This window comes from Pleurodeles waltl, chromosome 7 (genome assembly GCF_031143425.1).
Source record: "Pleurodeles waltl isolate 20211129_DDA chromosome 7, aPleWal1.hap1.20221129, whole genome shotgun sequence".
Taxonomy (NCBI): domain Eukaryota; kingdom Metazoa; phylum Chordata; class Amphibia; order Caudata; family Salamandridae; genus Pleurodeles; species Pleurodeles waltl.
In genome coordinates, this window is record NC_090446.1 from 694,425,064 (window position 1) to 694,443,749 (window position 18,686).

Sequence of the window (18,686 nt, forward strand, 5' to 3'; positions counted from 1 at the left end):
TTCCTAGTGGACCAGGACAAACCTAGTTGGCACAAGGAAGGTTGGAGAGTTCCCCCACCTATGGATACCCAGAAGACTGTGGTACCCACACCTAGGGGCCCAGGTGCGTAGGGGTGAAGGGGAGTCAGAGACCCTCGGAGTCAACGGAAGCCTCGGTTGTCCAGTGCTGTCACGACCTGTGGACCAGGCAGATGAAACCAAAAAGTGGATTCCGGACATGAAGAACTTGGAAAAGAAGGAGACAGTATCCAGACTCGGAGATGTCCAGGTAGGGCAGGTAGGCAACGTCCACCCTCTAGATGGTGAAGTTCCTGTAGGATGGTGAAAAAAGGAGTCCAGCTGTGGACTCCAGGGAGATACATGAGGTCCTTGGAGCTGTCCCACGTAGGTCACCGGATTGAAGAAGGTTCAGTGTCCAGCAGGACCACCAACAAGCCTTGGCAAATACAAACAGAGATTGCAAGGAAGGTTGCAGATTTTAGAGGACCAGCAAGGTCCTAGGGATTCGACCCTGGGAGGGAAGTCGGTGCAGGCCTTCAGCAAGAAGGGAACGCCAGCTGGAGTTGGAGAAGCCCCACGAGTAACCCACAAAAAACAGGAGTCCTATGTCGTAGGAGCTGCTGAGTGGGAGCTGAATCTGGAGTTGCAGAGTGCTGGAGGCTGGGGCTTCCTGGAACTCGAAGATTTTCTTGGAGGAAAATTCACCAAGCCTTGGCAAGAGCAACAGTTGTGGAGCACAGGGGTTCCGTTCCAGTGGCTGCAGCAGGGTTCCACCATCTCGCAAGTTGGTCAGAAGCTAAGTTGGACCCAGAGAGGACCACAGAACCACCAGTTGTGAGCAAAGCCTTTTTGTTGTCTGTGAGACAGCAGGATCCACCAACCGATTGCATCGTCTTGAGATGCCTGCGGATGCAGGGGAGTGACTCCTTCACTCCAAGGGAGATTCCTTCTTGCTTCTTGGATGCAGGCAGAGTCTTTGTGACCCAGGAGGATGCACAGCCATGGATGTTGCAGAAATTGTGCAGAAGCTGGAGAAAGAATGTTGCAGTGGGAGCCCTCCTAACTGGATAAAGTCTTGTTTCAGTTCCAAAAGGAGACCAACAGCGGTTCCGGAGGTCAGGAACGAAAGATGTCTTGCAGAGCGTTCCTTCAAGAGTCTTGCTTGACGAATATGAGGACTTTATTTGTATTGCAAGGGGGAGCCCTTAAGTAACACCAAAAAGGGGTTGGTTACTCTGTGTGGTAACCCACCTATTAGAGGTCAGTGACGTTATTTACCAGGCCCAACCAGTTAGATGCTCCCAGGGACCACTGTCCAGCTTGTTTCCAAGATGGTAGAATCAGCCGGCCACCTGGCAGAGCTCTATGCAACTCCCTAGGGGAGTGATAACTTCCCTGTTCTCAGTGTAGTTTCGTACCAGAGCAGGAACCAGAAGTTCCTGACCTGGTGCAAACCAGATTATGCAGGGAGGGCTTCAAATGTGCCCTTCAAACCAGTCTGGTGGCGCTCGGAGGCAACCCTACCCCAGAGACACCTATTTCAAAGGGAGAGGTGGTCACACTTCTTCCTTGCAGGAAATCCTTTGTTCTGCCTTCCCCTGCTTGAGTTAGGCTCATCAGCAGGAGGGCAGAACAGTGTCTGGGGTGGGCAGCAGAGTGGGCTGGCAGCCAGACCCCGCAAGGCTGCATAGGCAGAACTGGGGGATCCTCTAAGGAACCCCCCCCCGAGTACATGGGATCATGCAACTAGCTAGTTATATGATTCCAACATGTTTGATATCAAACATGCCTAGGTTTAAGAGAAGCCATTATGTAGTAGGACTACTTGTGTTGACCAGTGTCCAATACATAACTTAAGATGGCTTCCTCACACTTACAAAGCCCAGGGAAGGGAGTCTGGGGTTTGTAGAGGTACCCTGTTGATGGAGGAGTACCCGTACATTGAGGGACATGCACCCTGTCATTGGGCTGAAGGGCCTACCAGAGGGGTGACTTGCAGTATCTAATTGCAGTGACCATGATATGAGGTATTATATCTGAAGTGAAAGGTGCATGCACCATTTCACGCAGGCTGCAATGGCAGGCCTGCAGAGACAGTTTGCATGGGCTCCCGTGGGTGGCCCAATACATGCTGCAGCCCATGGCAGACCCCTTGTGAACCAATGCCCTGGGTACCTAGGTACCATACACTAGGGACTTACATGGGTGCACCAGTATGCCAATTGTGGGGTGTAAATGTTTACTAGCAACCACATTTAGAGGAGAGAGCACAGACACTGGGGTCCTGATTAGCAGGATCCCAGTGCACTACTGTCTAAACATACTGACACCAGGCGAAAAGTGGGGCTAACTATGTCAGAAAAAAACTACTTTTCCTACATGGAAGGCAAAAGGAAACAAGACAATTGCCAAGGATCACACAATATGGTGAAGTGAGGAAGCTGAGACTGATCCACGGTGGCCTGGCTTCACACAATACAATTAAAACAGTAGATGGGCATCTCTTTACTGCTCTAGTTTTTTTTTTTTAAATCAACTTTGAGTTTGTTGTCTGCATGAGGAACACATTTTTTTATTTTCACTGTCTCTCAACCATTTGTAGCGACTGTTGCGAAGTAACCGGAAAACACTGCCGGCCTAAAGAATAGTTAGGTGGGTTCATGTTAATGCTACAGTTGACTGTGCTACTGTAAGTCTGACTGTGCACTGAACTTGAGTCCTAGCACCGTGGATTTGTGCCTCGGCGTAGCCTCCAAGTCACCTAAATTAAAACAGGAGAGGCACAACTTATAATGTAAACATAAGAGACTTTCAGTGCCCAATGTTGTGGGACCTGGCATAGCTGCATAGCAGAGATGCACCCTACATTTTATCTGCCTCCTTAAGGGGAAAGGCTATACCAAGGTCCAGAGAGGCAGGGTGGAATAGGAATTTGCACCCACCCAAAGATAAAAATTCAGCCTAAATCCCATCAAACAAAGGTTTTTTACTCCACCCCAACAAACGTGCATCCTCCTAGGTTAGGTAGGCTTAGGCAGGACGGAACAAAAGTCATCTTCTAACACTTGCCAGAGAAGTCCTAAATGATGCACCTAAAAGCAGAGAGGGAAAGGCACATAATCACATATTGGGACCTTATTCATGCACACTGTGTCGGCAAGAATAGTCAACTAATCAATGAGTTGGAGTGATAGTAGGGATTCTAGGTAGCAAGTACTTTAGGTGGCAGAAACGGCTTGCTCAAGCCTTGGGCTACAGTTATAAGTCAATCTTCTTGTCGAACAAGTTACTTACCTTTGGTAAACATCTTATCTGGTACAGATATAGACTAGCCGTAAATTCCTCACCTTAGAATTCTCCCTAGGTGCCAGACTGGATCCGGAAAAGCTTTACAGCAGTACCTCTGCATGTCAGTAGAGGGCACTGTGCGACTCTGTATCAACGTCGCCCGCCAGATATGACGTGGAAGGAGTTTATACAATCCCTCCCCCGCCCCCGACACGCTGACGTTCATTTCTTCTCTGACCAGAATCTTTGCAACAATGTGGAGCCACCAGAGCAACTGGCAATGGAACAGTGTGCCAACAAGAGAGAGAGAGAGATGTAATTTTGAATTACAACTACTAAATCAAAGTGCATGGTAAGATTAAACCAAGAAAAAGAGAGTGAGGTAATGTGAAATAGTTCGCTTAATGGGAAGGGTGTGTGGATTGGCAAGGAATCTGCGGCTAGTCAGGCTTTACCAGATAAGGCGTTACCGAAGGTAAGTAACTTGTTCATCTCAACAGAGACAAATAGCTACAGGTTCCTTACCTTAGAATTAGATGCCAAAGCAATATTAACCCAGGAGGTAGATCTGTGAGCACATTCTACCCAATTCTCACACAGACGTAACCGGTCTAACTGAAGGTGATGCAGACCAGTAACAAGAGGCAAAGGTGAGAACGAACATTCATCTCACCAGACGAAAGTGGAATACCCATGAAACATTGAAGACATGGATTGCCATGGAAGTGAAGCACTTGGCAACGAAAAATTAATCTGTTGTAGACAACAAGTAATAGGAAAATAAACATGTATAGCTCCAGACAGGAGCTGTACTGTTAAAGGCTAAGGACTAATGTGCAAGACCACCGCAAAAACACTGAGACAATTGGGATGGAACACCTAACAAGTAGTGAGTCCACCGAGAATATGCAAAGAGGAGGAGCAATACGTGCATGTGACCTCAATCACGATGTATAGGCAAAACCAGCAACAAGCAGAAAACTCACTGCAGGTAGGGAGAGTAAGTCGAAAAACAGAGTGCACTCCTCCAGGAACACCAAAGGAGGAGCTGTAGAGAGGGGTAACAGAACTGTAATAAATATAGAAAGGTTCGACAGGGGACACGAAAGGCATGCATATACACAAAAGGTGACGGAGAAATGAAAAGATCTTAATAGAGATATGCAGAAACACCGAAATGCACACAGATAGATGTAATAACATAAATGTGTTCATGTAAAGGCATACATAGATTTGTACAGAGTTTAGCCACACACGGATGTAGATATAAAGACATAGATCTACGAACCAAATATATGTAGACATACATATATAGATACACACTATACGGTAATAGAGAAAGAAAGAAAGGGCTGAACAAACGGCAACACAGTAGCAAAAAAAAAAAAAAAAAAAAGAGGGGAGAGAATGAAAAATCATATTCCTCAAGGAAGAAAAAAAGCCGCCAAGCAGGAACATGAATGCCATAGAAAGGCCAAGATAATGGCAATGATTAATCCAGCAAACTGAAAAAAGTCACTGAAAGGCAGATCACAAGGGAAAAAAGGGGGTAGAGCCCTGGAAAAGACAAAACCTGTGTAAAAGAAAGCAGTCTAATATGTGGACCAAACAATAAAATATCCAGAAGGAAATGGAAAAGTTGACGTTGACTCCCAGAACGGGATTCGAACACTGGACCTGCAGGGGTCTGCAAGTTCAAAAACAAGTGTCTATACTACAGGCTATCGCTCTAAGCAAGAAGACAAAATGTGCTAGAGAGAAATAAAGGCTCACAATGGAAGAGACTTAACTACCTCCGTGTAGTCGTCATTGAAGGAAAAGGCAAGTGCTATGACTCAAACCCTAAGCACAAATGCTGGAACACAGCGGTGAAAAAATGACCAAGGTCACACATAAGGGGAAAGAACCTCAAAAGAGAAAAAAAGAAAACCAAAGCGATAGGGACGGAAACAACATGGGAGGGAAAGGCTAACATTGTTGAATAAAGACAAGAACCCATACACAGATGAATGAAGCCCTAAACCTACCGCATGGGAAAAATAGAGTAAGCATGCTGACATTGTGGAAAACCGAAGCAGCAAGGAAGAGAAAATAAATAAAAACATATATATATATATATATATATATATATATATACATACACATACATACATACATACACACACACACACAAGGGATAAGTGAACCGCATCCAGGATCAGACAGAAAGGTCAGAAGGATGACTGCTATGTCCATAAAGAAGACGAAGACTGTGGCGCATCGCCAGATAAAGAACATGTGGGTCAGTGCACAAAAAGGATATAGCAGCTAACGAGAAAAGTACAATATGGAATCGAACCACTGCCATAAAAGTGTGACAGAGGGCGCCCTCTATATGTTAGAAAATGTGCAAAGGTTGAGATAATGATTAATAAAGAGGGACATTTCTAACCGAACATGTACCAGAAACCTCACGGGTACCTAGAACATGGATTTGAAAGCAGAAACACCGATTTCCACCCAGTGGGAAATGATATCCCTAAAAACAAAGGTGGATCCCCTAGAAAAATCGGGGGTAAGACTGAACGTACCGGCAGAGTCCTTACTTCTACAAGGAACTTAAAAGGTAACTACTCCCAACAACTAACAAGGTCCCTGTAGGGAATAGCCAAACATAAAAAGTTGGTTAACAGCCTGCACCAATTGCTCCGAAAAGCAGGGAACTGAAAATAACTCTTGCATGAAGAAGAACCCTGTAGCGAGCAAATCTCTTATGCAAAACACCTGTAAGCAGAGACAACAGAAGACCCCTCTCTACGAGGTACCAGACCCTAACAGGGTCGCTAAGAAACAATGGAATCTCTCCAAGACAAGTGTAAAAGGAACGCAATACCTGCAGACACAGAAACACCAGCCTTGGGTGCTAGGCAGTTCGAACATAATAAGAAAAAGCGCCTGCAGTGAGCAGGAACATCACACTGGGTGTAATACTGGAAACAAGGAAGCACTCTGCCCCTAGAGACAGAGAAAAAAGCAACAGTGGAATAAAAACTGCCCATGAACAAAGGAAGGCACCCAATACAGAGTGAGATCCTGTACCACCAGGAGGCGTAAAGACAGTGTGCCACCATAAGCGTCTCTAAAGTGGTATAAAGCCGAGGCGGCATGTACACCATAAAGTGAGGTGTCATCCAAAGGCATGTCAAGAAAACATGCCTGCACAGCCTCTGAAAAATTGGAGGGACGCAACAATGCCCGCTGAGGCAGAGCCACTGAAGAGGCCATAACCCTTCCAACAGAACCAGTGGTAGCCGTACCACATCTGATACCAAGCTTGGCAGCTTGCTAACAATCCCATACTAAAAGAACCAGAATATTCGTAGCCTCCTCAGGGAGAGAAGGTGAAATGCGCTCCACAGAGTCCCACAATACTTTGGAGAGTCGAGCAAGGACACAAGAAGTGTCGATCAAATGCAGGGCAGAGCTTGACGAAGTGAAAATACACCTTCCAGAAGCGTCAAGCTCCCTGGTCTCTTGCTCTGCAGGGACAGGTGGGACATGAGTAGGCTCTACAGCCAAAGCAGTTTGCACCACAAAGCTTTGAGTAGTCGGACACCGATGAAGGCAAGATGGATCCTGTGGGGCTGGTCTGTGTCAATGTGAAATAGAGCGTTTTACAGGAGGGCCAGATTCTATCTGGGCCCAAACTTGCAAGAGGATATCATAGTCTCACAATAAGGAAGGATCGGCTCCACAGAAGACTGGTCAGGATGTAGGATATCAAGTAAAGGATCCGTTGACAATTGAACAGTATGAAGGTATAAGTGCAACACCTCCGAAACATGCTTCAATTATCTGCTAGAGCAGAACTTGCCTCCATAGCTATTCTAGGGAATGACAGGAGGCAGGTGAGGGGTCCAGGCCACTAGCATTGCCCAAATCAAATAACCAATCCAGTTGTGTATGTGAAATGTAGTCTGAAAGGGGAGGCTGACAATCCAAACCATGCCCTTCTGATTCGGGAACTGGAGGATGGGCTCCAGAAGACATAGGGCAAGAATCGGAAACAGCAGACTCCATCGGTGCTGCTCCTGGCATCGGGGTCGACGTCGACCGACGCAGAGAGGGTGAGACCTCGACATCGGAAGGTGCGTTGGTCAACTTCAGCGAGATGACAGTGGGAGTGTCGAGCAAAGTTGACGGCACCACCAGAGTTGGCAGGGCAAAACTAGATGCTAGTAATGAGGTGTGGAAGGTGGAAGCCGTAGGAGGCTGGGCACCAGTGCCGAACCGACTCCAAAGATGGAGTCAGGGGGCCCAACGGGCAACAAGGGCGAACGGGCCTGTGAAGATGCGGTCAGGGCACCCTCCAGGCCAAGAGGAAGGCACAAAAATGGCATGCAGGGATGTATAACAGTTCCACATCTGGGCCAGAGTCGCCCTGGCACCAGGAAAAACCAGGAGAAGCGGGTTACCGCCTGTGTGGACTCGTCCTCAGAAGAACGAGAGGAGCTGTGTGAGGGCAGTGAGATGTCAATGGAGCCACATGTGAACAACTCCTGGAGTGTTGGCACGGACAGGTCTTGGAAGAAGGATTGTGACGCCTATGGGAGTCCTGGGAAGACTGCAACAACCGGACTGCCAGGAGCTTCATCTGCCGCTCCCTCAACGTTTGCAGCTTCAAATGTTGACAGGCGTTGCAGTTTTCAGTGTCATGATGGGACCTACGCACCACATACAGACAGAATGGGGGTCCGTGACATCTGTTGAGCACAGGACCCACAAGGCTTAAGGCCAGAAGGCTTACACACTGTTCCATCTGATGGAAAACTGCTGAAAAAGAAAGCAACCGCTTCTCTGGATCCACGTTGGATTGTGGAAAAAGAAAAAAGTGACATCAGCGTGTCAGATGAGGGATTATATGGTCTCCGTCTATGTCATATCCGGTGGACGACGTTGATACAGAGTTGTCCCTTTAGATTTCTAAGGTTCTTTTATTTTTGCTTTGTATTCAGGTTATATTACCTGTATCAGGCAATACTGGATAATGAAAATGGACGCTGTTCCTTAGAGCAGGAAGGAGACTTCTGGAAGTAGGATAAAGAATCCTAGGGAAAAAAGAACTTTAGGTGGGAGGGCCTCGCAAGCAGCTGAGTGACCATGCTCACATTAAAGGTTGCGGACTGTCTAGGATTTAGTAGCCTTTTAAGTCTTGCGATTAGGCAACGCAGCTCAGTCCTCATTCCCCACTCCTGCACTTCTCCCTAGTTCCTCAATCCCACCCACCACTCTTTCCCATGTGTTTCACGCTGTTTGTCTCACCCGCCTCCCGCTCTCATTTCTCACTCCTGCTCCACATTTATTCCTCTGTGTGCTTATTTCCCTCGTTTGCCTCTCTCGTTCCTCCCTCCAACCCAACCCCCCCTAATTTCTCTTGAATATCCAGCTTGCTTCTCCAACCCATAAACCTTTCACAACCCTCTCGCGTCCTGCACTTTTTGCAATGTACAGATTTAAGAAAAGGGTTAATTCATCTGCCTACATTATCAGTTTCATTTAAACAGTAAAGAGAAGTGTTGAGAAAAGTAACGGGGGCATTTTTGCACAAATGTGTGACTTAATGTTTGATAAGAACATGAAAGCTCTTACCTAGCCTTTAAAACTAAAGCTTTAAGGCTTTTGGGGCTATGTTCTTGCCACCCATCAAAATAATTTTGAGAACAGCAGAGGTGCCATTTCTCTTCGAGAAAGCGCTTCAATAATCGCTGGGGTTGAAAAAAAAGTGAGAAAGAGACAAAGCCATTTTTATAAGCCTTTTTTCTAGCACACACCGCTAGGGGGACAAAAGCAGACGTAAAAAAAACTGCACGTACCATCCCTGGGCGAAAATTTGCTGAGATGATTGACGTTAGGGAGGTATTCTAGAGCCAAAGGATCAAGGTCACTTGGCGGCCATGTTTGCAGGGGGACTTACAGTTTTATTTTCTCCTCCGTACACTTCCATGCTGGTATCAACAAGTTCCAGAGAGGATGGCAAGTGGAAAGGGTCGGTTTATGGCTTCGGTATTAGCCTTTAACACAGTGTCAAGTCGCCTGTTAATCTTAACTTGGATGAAAAGTGTGCTTCTTATGACAAGGCTGGGCTTTTATCATGTGCGCTTCATAAATCTAGTTATCCCAAGAAAACAGAAACTATTCCCAGCGGCACCGGCAGCATCTGCTGGAGGGGGCTGTGATACGTGTAAAACAGATGGAACAGAATACATAATTAAAATGTGGGTATAGGTAAAACTTAAACAGAAAGCCAAAAAGAGATGAAAAGTGAGACAGAAGTGCAATTTCTAAACATTAACCCAATTACCAAAGTAATGAATGCAGATCACTTATCATTTTGAAAACATCAGTGTACTAAATATAAATGTGTGTTTTTCTTCCTTCCTACTCACTCCGGATCCCTCCAAATTTCATATCTTCTGTGAAAAAAAAAAATATATATTTCTCCACTCAGATTTAAGAGGTCTTATTTGTCATCAGAGAACAAAGCACTAATGTCCCTGCAGTTAAGGTGTAAAGGAGAGGGGTGGGCAAAAAGATAGTGGTGTCGAAAAGTTAACTTTTTTTGTTTGGAGCGCCGATAGAAAATGTTCTCAATGTAAAAATCCCAGAAAGGGCTTAAGTTACGGCTGCAAAACAAAACCTAAGGTGTGTTTGGAAACCATGCCTCCTCTTTAATTCTGTTTGTTTTCTTTTAATTTCATAAGTTGTTTTTTTTTTTAAACGTGTTACGGTGTTACTACCAATCCTAATCATAACTTTGTAGTTTTTTTCAGAGCTCTTTTAAACACACCAGATCCAATTTATCTGAAATTCTTCTCTTCCCTGCTAGCCGTGTGCTTCAGTTACTGCCCTCAGGGACTGTGTCTAGCAAACCAAGTGCAGTATATCTACGATGCACACTGATTTTGCTGTGTGTTGTGTTGTGTGCCTGGGTAATCATAACTATCCGCCTGAACCAGAACCAGAACTCAGTTTTTAACTGTTTTTTTCAGTGAAAATAAATGTGGCACAACATGTTATTTAGAGCATACCTACTAATAAAACTACATTCACATATTTAGTACTAGAACACAAAGGTAAAAATCAAGTCTATTAACAGTACACCAAAACTGAAATGAGAAAAACACGTTTTACTACCTCACACTGCGCATGTAACAATTACTTTACACAATTAATCCATTATCTTAATAGTCATAAGGGTTTAACGTGATTTTACTGGCACAAATGTAACCCTTTGCTCCTGTTTTAGTGATCTGCATTTTGTTAAGGCAAGTACACATGAAAAATAACCACAGCATAAACCATCTATGTAGATAAACAGTATAATATGCTATTTATTACCAGTAGTGAGGGAAAGGGGGGGCATCATATTTCATGGTTGCTCTCCACATTGGTTAATAAATGGCATTACACGCTGCACATCTTCATATATATGTACATGTATACCCACACACGTGTAAGCAGTGGGGGAAGTCAGGGGTGGGGCATGGTGGATATTTATTTTTTCTATCATTGAGATTAACAGGTATGTATGCATGAGTAAATCGATTATGGGAATTATGAATGTTTTAAAATTGTAAAGCAGCATAGATTAGATTTGCGGAATGAATATTTGTAGCTTTTTTTTTTAAAGCAAATATGAATTGATGCTGAACTTGATTATGAATATTTCGAACATCAAAATTAAAAATACTTGAAATTCCAAAGTATAAAAACATTCTTATGTTGTATGTGTCGGGAGTAAGTAATACATGCTGTGGAGGTGGGTACCCAATGGAGCTAAGTTTTAATAAAATAACCCCTTTAAAGAGTGAGGGGGTAGAAACATCTACTCTCCACTCAATATATCATTTTGAGTGATGGGATAAGCTGTCATGTACAACTCGTCCCTCTGACTTTTTTGGGAGTGGGATCCCTCTTGTTAATGTTAACAAAATCATATCAGTTTCACTGTCGACATAGTATCTCAAGTCCTAATACATAAACCAGCCACCCTTAGACACTAATCGGTGTCATTTACTGTTGCTGTTAGGCCTGCGAGAAGCAAAGCTACACACATCCTTGACTATTTCTATTCGCTTCTTGAACACGGTCTGATGCCAGCTGCAATTTGAAATTATACATGCAATATAAACGGTATAAGCAGAAACATTCTAATGAACTTCCTGCTGGTGAAACCCCACTTAAGGAAACTCTTGCCCCAAGATAAATAATCTACCATGTAGAACTAAAACTCTAAATCCACCTATCCAGTCACACTTGAAAGATACTACACCTGGTTTCAAACTAATGGGCCAGAAGTTCAAAGCATTCACCAGCCACACACAAACCCAACGGAGCAATGGAAGAGTGAGTGGCAGTCATGCCACTCTCAGGCCTGCACACTTCCAAGGGGGACTGGTCGTGAACCACTTACATCTACTTCCGCTAAAACTCAGAGGAGTGCACAGACCTGCAGTAGACAAAAAACTGTAGCCCACACTGGGGTTTCAGATGGCATCACATGCAACTCGTGTATTTGATGTACTTAAAAACAACCCTATTATTGACTTTAAGCTTCTAGAATTCTATCTGTTACTAGCTCCGGCAAGTAAAAAGGAGGTGAATACTAGAACCCACAGACCTTACTCATAACTTTCTTTCTAGTCTCATAAGGCTTAAGGTGTGGAACATTTTACATGGAAGTCTTTCACAGTTTTCTCCAGGTAAGTCGATAGCTTTCTTTGTTGCTGGAGATGAATGAACATGTGTTTTTCCTCTCTCCTCTTTCCCCTTCCAACTGTTTTTCCTGCTATGCATATTACGCTTCCTCTCCTTGCCTCCATGTCTCCCTATTCTCTTCCTCGCCATTAGGACAAAGCAAATCACGTGGTGAACACAACCCAAGGCCAGGCACAAAACTCAACCAAAGTACAGGCATTATGGGCAGAACAGGATGGTTGCAGTCAAGTGAACAGGATGGGGAAACAATGAGATGGCAGCAGAGGTGAGTATGCTTCTTTCTCTTATGCTCCAAGCCAAGATACAGTAGAGAGAGAGACAGAGAGGTGAAACCTGCCACGGTGGAGAAATGCAGAAGAAGAAGCCAGACCACACCAGACATTGCATGAGGGACAACCATACTCCACACCGTATCCCTGACTCACTTAGCCAGAGCCTAACAGTGTCTCCCCTCCCTTGCCGCAGTTCCTGGAGTGAACTGCAGTCAGAGGCAAATTATAAGGAACTGATTGGGTAGAACCCTGGTGTAGCCTTATTAAAAGCTCTTTCCTTGGCCACAATAATCAGCCTTATATTCTAACACTCACTGATAGTGGTGTTAGAACAGAAAGGCCCAAGCGCCTGATACTGGGCACTTTGTGCGGGTGACAAATGGTCGCATCGGGAGCAACCAGCCAACTAAGAAGAGTTCTAGTTTTGGTCTTGTTTTCTTTCTATGCAAACAGGACCCCATGTCCAAAGGCAAGTGGAGTTCCTTCAATAAGCTGAAGTATATCCTGAAGATCAGAACGGTGTTGGGCACCTGCAACTGGAAGAGCAAGTTCATTTTTTCCATGTCCAGCCTGAATAAAATCCTGCACGAACTCCACTCCTGTGTCTGCTTCCTCCTGTACGCCTGTGCATTCGTTATAGCAAACCAAAATTAAGATGCACTATTGGAAATGAAATTAGTGGTGGTGTGTTAGGATATCCGGATCTCAGTGGGGTGCCATTTGGCAGAATTCACTTGTACAAGCACAATTTCATAATTCACAAATCATACTGTAAAAATACCTGCACCCTACTGAGTCAGTCTTGGGACTGAGTCAGTCTTGGGAACTATATAATATAGTTGAGAACAGAGGCCTGGACTTTGCACATAAAACACGTGAAAATTACTGGTTAGCAATCCAATGAAATAGAAAGCTTCAAGGTGCTGTTTCTTTCACCTACATACATCTTTCATGCTTTCCTTCTTGCCCTTAATATTTTTCCATTTGTACGTTCCTCACATTTGGGTATCAACAAGAAATATGCAAATGCTTCTTAATAAAATAGTATATATTAAGGGTGATCAAAGGGAAAGAGAGAAAAAGTGTAAAAAGCAGAGTGACCTACTTTGCCAGGTGGATCATAAGCAGATGCAACATCTGCTGGTTTCTCTCAGGGAGCCGGTGAACCAAGGCATGGATCTCTGCAATGCGTGTCTCCTGGTTCTCAAGTTCTGTAATAGGGAAAAATAGACTAGAAACATTGCAAGACACTTTTGCACAATACAGCCACAAAAATGTTTTGTTAAGCCATAGTATTAGGTGTTATTTATGTTTTTTACCCTATTGGTGTATTCTGGACAGTCATTTTTGCCTCAGGTAAAGAAGATTTGAGTTTCACGGAGGTAAATGTGTCATTTGGTCTTCTTGTAAAAAAGGAATTATATATGCTGGGTGATTTTTTCTTCTGTTGTCTGAAACACACACACCCACAATTATACATACATACACAAAAAAATTGTTTCGGACAGCCCCTTTAGCCAATGGCATGGGTGCTTCAGACCACTTTAGGCACTGACTTACAGCGTTGTCATTCAGCTTTGGTATCACCGTAAGACATTTCAGAAATGTGTACACGTGTTTTCCTTTTACATTCTCATTTTTTAGATGGTACAAACTGGGATTCCTTATAGTTTTTTTTTTTTTTTTAATGATGGCCGCTGCATAGTACAAAGTCACAACAAACAGTTGCAACGTTTCACAGAACATCAAAGTGACCCACTCCCCATCTTCAGTTTCACAAGCATACAAACCATGCTACTGCAGCCATCACTGGACGAAAATGGAACTCCCTCATCCAAGATGGCTGTCACATCTTTATTTCATAAAGTTCTTACCACTTCTGTACCTTGTGTGTTGCATTCTTGGAGGCTTATTTAATATGAAGAAGTAGAACAATTCCAAAATAACAGCCACATTAAGCCACCTCATAGACGTCAGTGAGGCCAGTGGCAGATAAAAGATTAAAACCAGTAAGTCAATGTGCAAGACTTCACTTTCTGTTACCCAGCAGCATCATCAGGGAGGGCCTTGGCCACACCTATCCTTCAATTTCAAAGGAGTACCTTTTACCTGGAATGCTTGCTAGTGCACCCAGTATTGCACTGGCTACAACACTACCACTTCCAGGCTCCAGAGAACAGTGATGAGCTACAATGGACCACCAACATCAGTACCAGGAGCAGCGGAAGCCTTGTTTCATCACATCCCACGGACTCCATGATGTGTCTGCCACCTGGCATGCAATGTACGAGGTCAACACATGGCTGCCCTGCTCCTACTTCCCCACAGCCCAGCTCTGGAAAAATGACAATAAGCAGCAGCAAGGCTGCCTTTTGTGATCTGTGAGAAACCTGGCACTGCTGCCTTTGCCGTGCCCACCTGCAGTATTGAAAAAGGGATGAATAGCGTGTGGATCGTAGGACCCGAGGAGATTTTGTAGGGCATTACACAACAAAGCCCCATTGCTTTCAAATGCTGGGAGCTGGGCCTGGCGATCGGAGTCTCCTCACCCTATCACTCCTTCCTTTGCTTCTCTTTCTCCCCATTCTTTTTTCTAAAAACTCTTCTCCTTCCCCCTTTTATTTTTGCTCCCTCCTGCTTTCTCTCAATTCACTACCTACATCTTCACCTCGCTCCCTCTCCTCTTCCATAGCTGGATTCAGGAGGCTGCTCGGCCGCTACTTTAGGCTACACTGCAGCTCTTCCAAGAAATCTCTTAGCATTCCCTCCCCAGCTCATAAAGTCTGCCTCGTCTGTCCTCTCAGATTAGGAATACCCTCCTGGTCAGGATTCCAGGTCACCCTCTCCTCTGGCTCGTCTGTGGTGCCTTCTTAGCGAGGCCCCCCTCTGTCTCTTTGGTGCATCCGCACTTCTTGGTGATGCAGCCTGTCTTGTCATCTTTCAGATCAAACGCCACTGTCCACCTCTCTGTCATTGTTATTATTAATATCAATACACGTCAATGTCTCAATTATGTTCAACCCAAAGTCTGCCTCTGTGCCCTATTGGCCCACTTCCGACTCTTGACACTTGTATTCCTATCTGTCAATCATAAAACAACGAAATAGGTCTGGCTATGTAACTGAATAAATAACCCAGATGGATTGGCTTGACCAATGCTTCTACTGGACAGTAACAGTACACTCCTGTTTCTCCAATTCACGGTCACACCCTGAGCTCAAACAAAACTTACCCAATCTCTTAAATGCTGTGTGGTCTTACTAGCAGCAATAACCATTGCAAAGGCATGGTGTTTGTTCCAGCCTCATACTCCATTCTGCTGTGCAGGTTCCTGGACAGGCACTTGCACTAACTTCCTTTTCCAAGCAACTGTGGGTGCGTCCAAGGTACACCTGCATCACTATCCCACTACAACTGGCAACCCACCATGAGACAGAATTCATCCTTTACACCCTATGATCTTGCAGCTCCAAGCCCACCTTTTAGTACAACTGCGTTCTAGACAGCAAAACGTCTGGTTTCTGCCTCATACATGCCAAGGACTGGAGACCGAAAAGGTCTGCTAGAGCTTCCTACTGGAGTGTCCGTGGAAAGGGCGACTCCTTCCAGAAACCACAGAAACACATGAACTTAATTACACCTATGAAAGGTGGCAAGTGTCTCTTTAGGAGGGTCCCAGTTAGCATTTTAAAAAATCCTTATTGGCAATCTTACAGTACTTGACTGAAGATTAGGGATAATACAACGCAGACAAAGGAGGCACTAGACCCTCAGAGAAGAGGAAAGGGAAAGAAAAGGAAGAAGAAAGGAAAGGGAAAGAGGAAAAAACCTAGCTGAAAATCCAAAGGAAAATCAACCCAAAAGAAACAAAAATCACAGACAAAAATAGCATCTACAGGGTGAAAATTAGGAGTGGGCGGAACTCGTGGAGTTTCACTCTTGGAATTCTATAGAGGTAAACAAGAACTCCATGAGATTCCAACAGATGGAAAACATACAGCTCATGCTGCAACTTATTGCTGGTAGTGCATGCATAGCTGAAAAATCAGTGAGAATGGTAGCCTGCGTTGGAAAACCGCGCACGACCATTCCCGTTGATTTTGATGCAGCTTGAGTAGAAAATCTGCTTGCGCGACAGCAATTCTACTGAAGTGACAGCCATCTGATCATAACCGCTCGCATTTTAAAATTGCACTAGAGGATGCCAAATCTCACTTGCCAGCTTACATTTTCTGCAGCCTTGCAGGTGAAAAATTCCCCCACATGGCGACTCATAGCATTTGGCTGGATCTCCGCATTAGAGAGTCACAGGGAGTGACCAAAATTCAGAAGGCCAAATGAAACATTTCGGCCACCCCTTGTGATAATGCTTTGAAAAAGAGGAGAACATATGTGCTGCAAAGCATTCTCCATGTATTAATGCCTCCTTTATAGATAATTCTAATAGGAACCGACATCACCAGCAAAAAAATCAACTTTGTCTTGGGTTGGGAGCTTGAGACAGAATCCTCTGATCAGACCACTATTTTGGAAAGGGCACTTTAAAAGACTTGACCACACCCTTTTCCATTAAACCACAGAAGCACAACCTACTCTCTTGAATGTTTGGGATGACATTATTCAAAAGAAAGATGAGGGATCACTCAGCATGCTCATCCTCCTTAAAATGTTCATTACCTTTGACATGGTAGACCAATATACCCTTTAGCACCTCGTACAAGGATCACAAGAAGTTATACTTGGAAAGTTCACCTCCCCATCCTGTTCAGTGATGTATGAGGCTAACCAGAACCCCTACACCAAAAAGCTCTCATGGATCTCATATTCCAATTGTATGCCGATGATACTCAAGTCTGAGAGTAACAGCAGATCATTGAGATTTCATTGTTTTTAATTGCCCTAATACTAGCGAAACCTGAAAGACCCAAAACAGTCTAAATCTAAATGGGTCAAAGACTGAAATCCTGGTACTTGGATTACCCCACCTCAGCTCGTCATTTGGGGGCCATGACTCTCCACCATTTGCCCATCAAGAAGAGTGTCTGTCATGCTGAGCAAAGATCAGCCTGACAGACATTTCATTTTCAGGTCAGGCAACCAGGAGCTAGACATGCCCTATTTGCACAGGCTCCTGGCTGCCTGAGCTGAACTTTGCTGGGCTGAAAAAGTCACAGCCCTGTGGGCATGATCGCTTCAGCATACCAAAGGTACCTCAAGGACCCTCATGACGAGGGGGGAACGTCACCGACTGCTTTGGACCTGGGTGTTTCAGTTTTAAGCCCTGAAGCACCCACGGCTGAATGTCTCACTGACCCAATCCCACTCTGTGACGAGTTGGGACTGCTGTCTTCCCTCACTGGCTGACCTTAGGTTAGCCAGTGAGGGAAGGCACCAGTCCCAACCCTCCTGGGACCTCTGAGGCAGAGCTGAAGGGAAGTGTGTGTTTTTTTTAAATGAATGTCTGGTGCATGCATGTGTGTATGCTTCAATATTTGCTCATGAGTGTTGTGAATGATTGTGTGTGCATGCATGTGTGAATGAATTAGTGTGCCTGTGTTTTACTCCAAACAGTGATAAGTCATTGCATTCATCTGAATAGCACAATTTAGGCGCTAAACCTGGCAGGCACAACAGTTAGACAGCACTCATGGACACATTCTATTACTTCCTTTGATGTATAAACACACTAGTACTGTGGGAAAGCTACCGGAATGACGAGAACAAAAGATTTAGGTTACTGAGAAAATCTCATGTCTTTGAAGGCAAGCACCTGCCTTGCTTCGTGGGAAGTTAAAAACACTTAAACCTGCCGTTCATTTGGTATATACGAGATTAAGGTTGAAAACCTGGCAAGCACTGGATGTTCATAAACACGGTAGTGTGTGCACTCACTATTGATTTTTATTTCCAAGGTTTTAGTGTCAACAAATCAATAGTTTGTTTTTTTTTAAAGCAAAAACCTGAGCGTTCCATCTAGAGAGAAAATGCATTGATCGAGCAAGTATTGTGAAAGGTGTTCCTTTTCTATTCACCCTACACCCTCATTCACCCTTATATACATACAAGCTCTGTCATCGTGTGACGCATTGTCGAACATTCCCATTCAAAGTAACCTTGAGGAAACAAGGAAAGTAGAGGCACGCAGCAGTATTGTGTAGGACTCGCGCGATAAGCACACGAGTATTAAAGGCTTTTTTCAATAGTTATATTTTGTACTTAAAAGGTCACGGCGTAGCAAACTTACTAGCTGCTTTGATGAAGCTCCTTTGAAACTGGTACGTCATGAGAGGCCCTGGAAGCATCCTGGAGTACGAAAAAAAACCAATATAAGTACACGTTCAAGTGTTTTCACAGATATAAAAGAACGCA

At 44.5% G+C, this 18,686-nt stretch overlaps 1 protein-coding gene across 2 annotated transcripts in view; it reads right to left on the bottom strand.

Moving 5' to 3' along the window:
• Positions 1 to 18,686, bottom strand: part of ARHGAP26 (Rho GTPase activating protein 26) — a 1,945,875-nt gene that overhangs the window by 697,189 nt on the left and 1,230,000 nt on the right. For both annotated transcript variants that reach the window (XM_069244698.1, XM_069244699.1), the window contains exons 16-17: positions 18,562 to 18,620; positions 13,423 to 13,528 (exon numbers count right to left, since the gene is read on the bottom strand). In XM_069244698.1, coding sequence (XP_069100799.1) covers positions 13,423 to 13,528; positions 18,562 to 18,620 — 165 coding nt within the window. The remainder of the gene's footprint in view (positions 1 to 13,422; positions 13,529 to 18,561; positions 18,621 to 18,686) is intronic.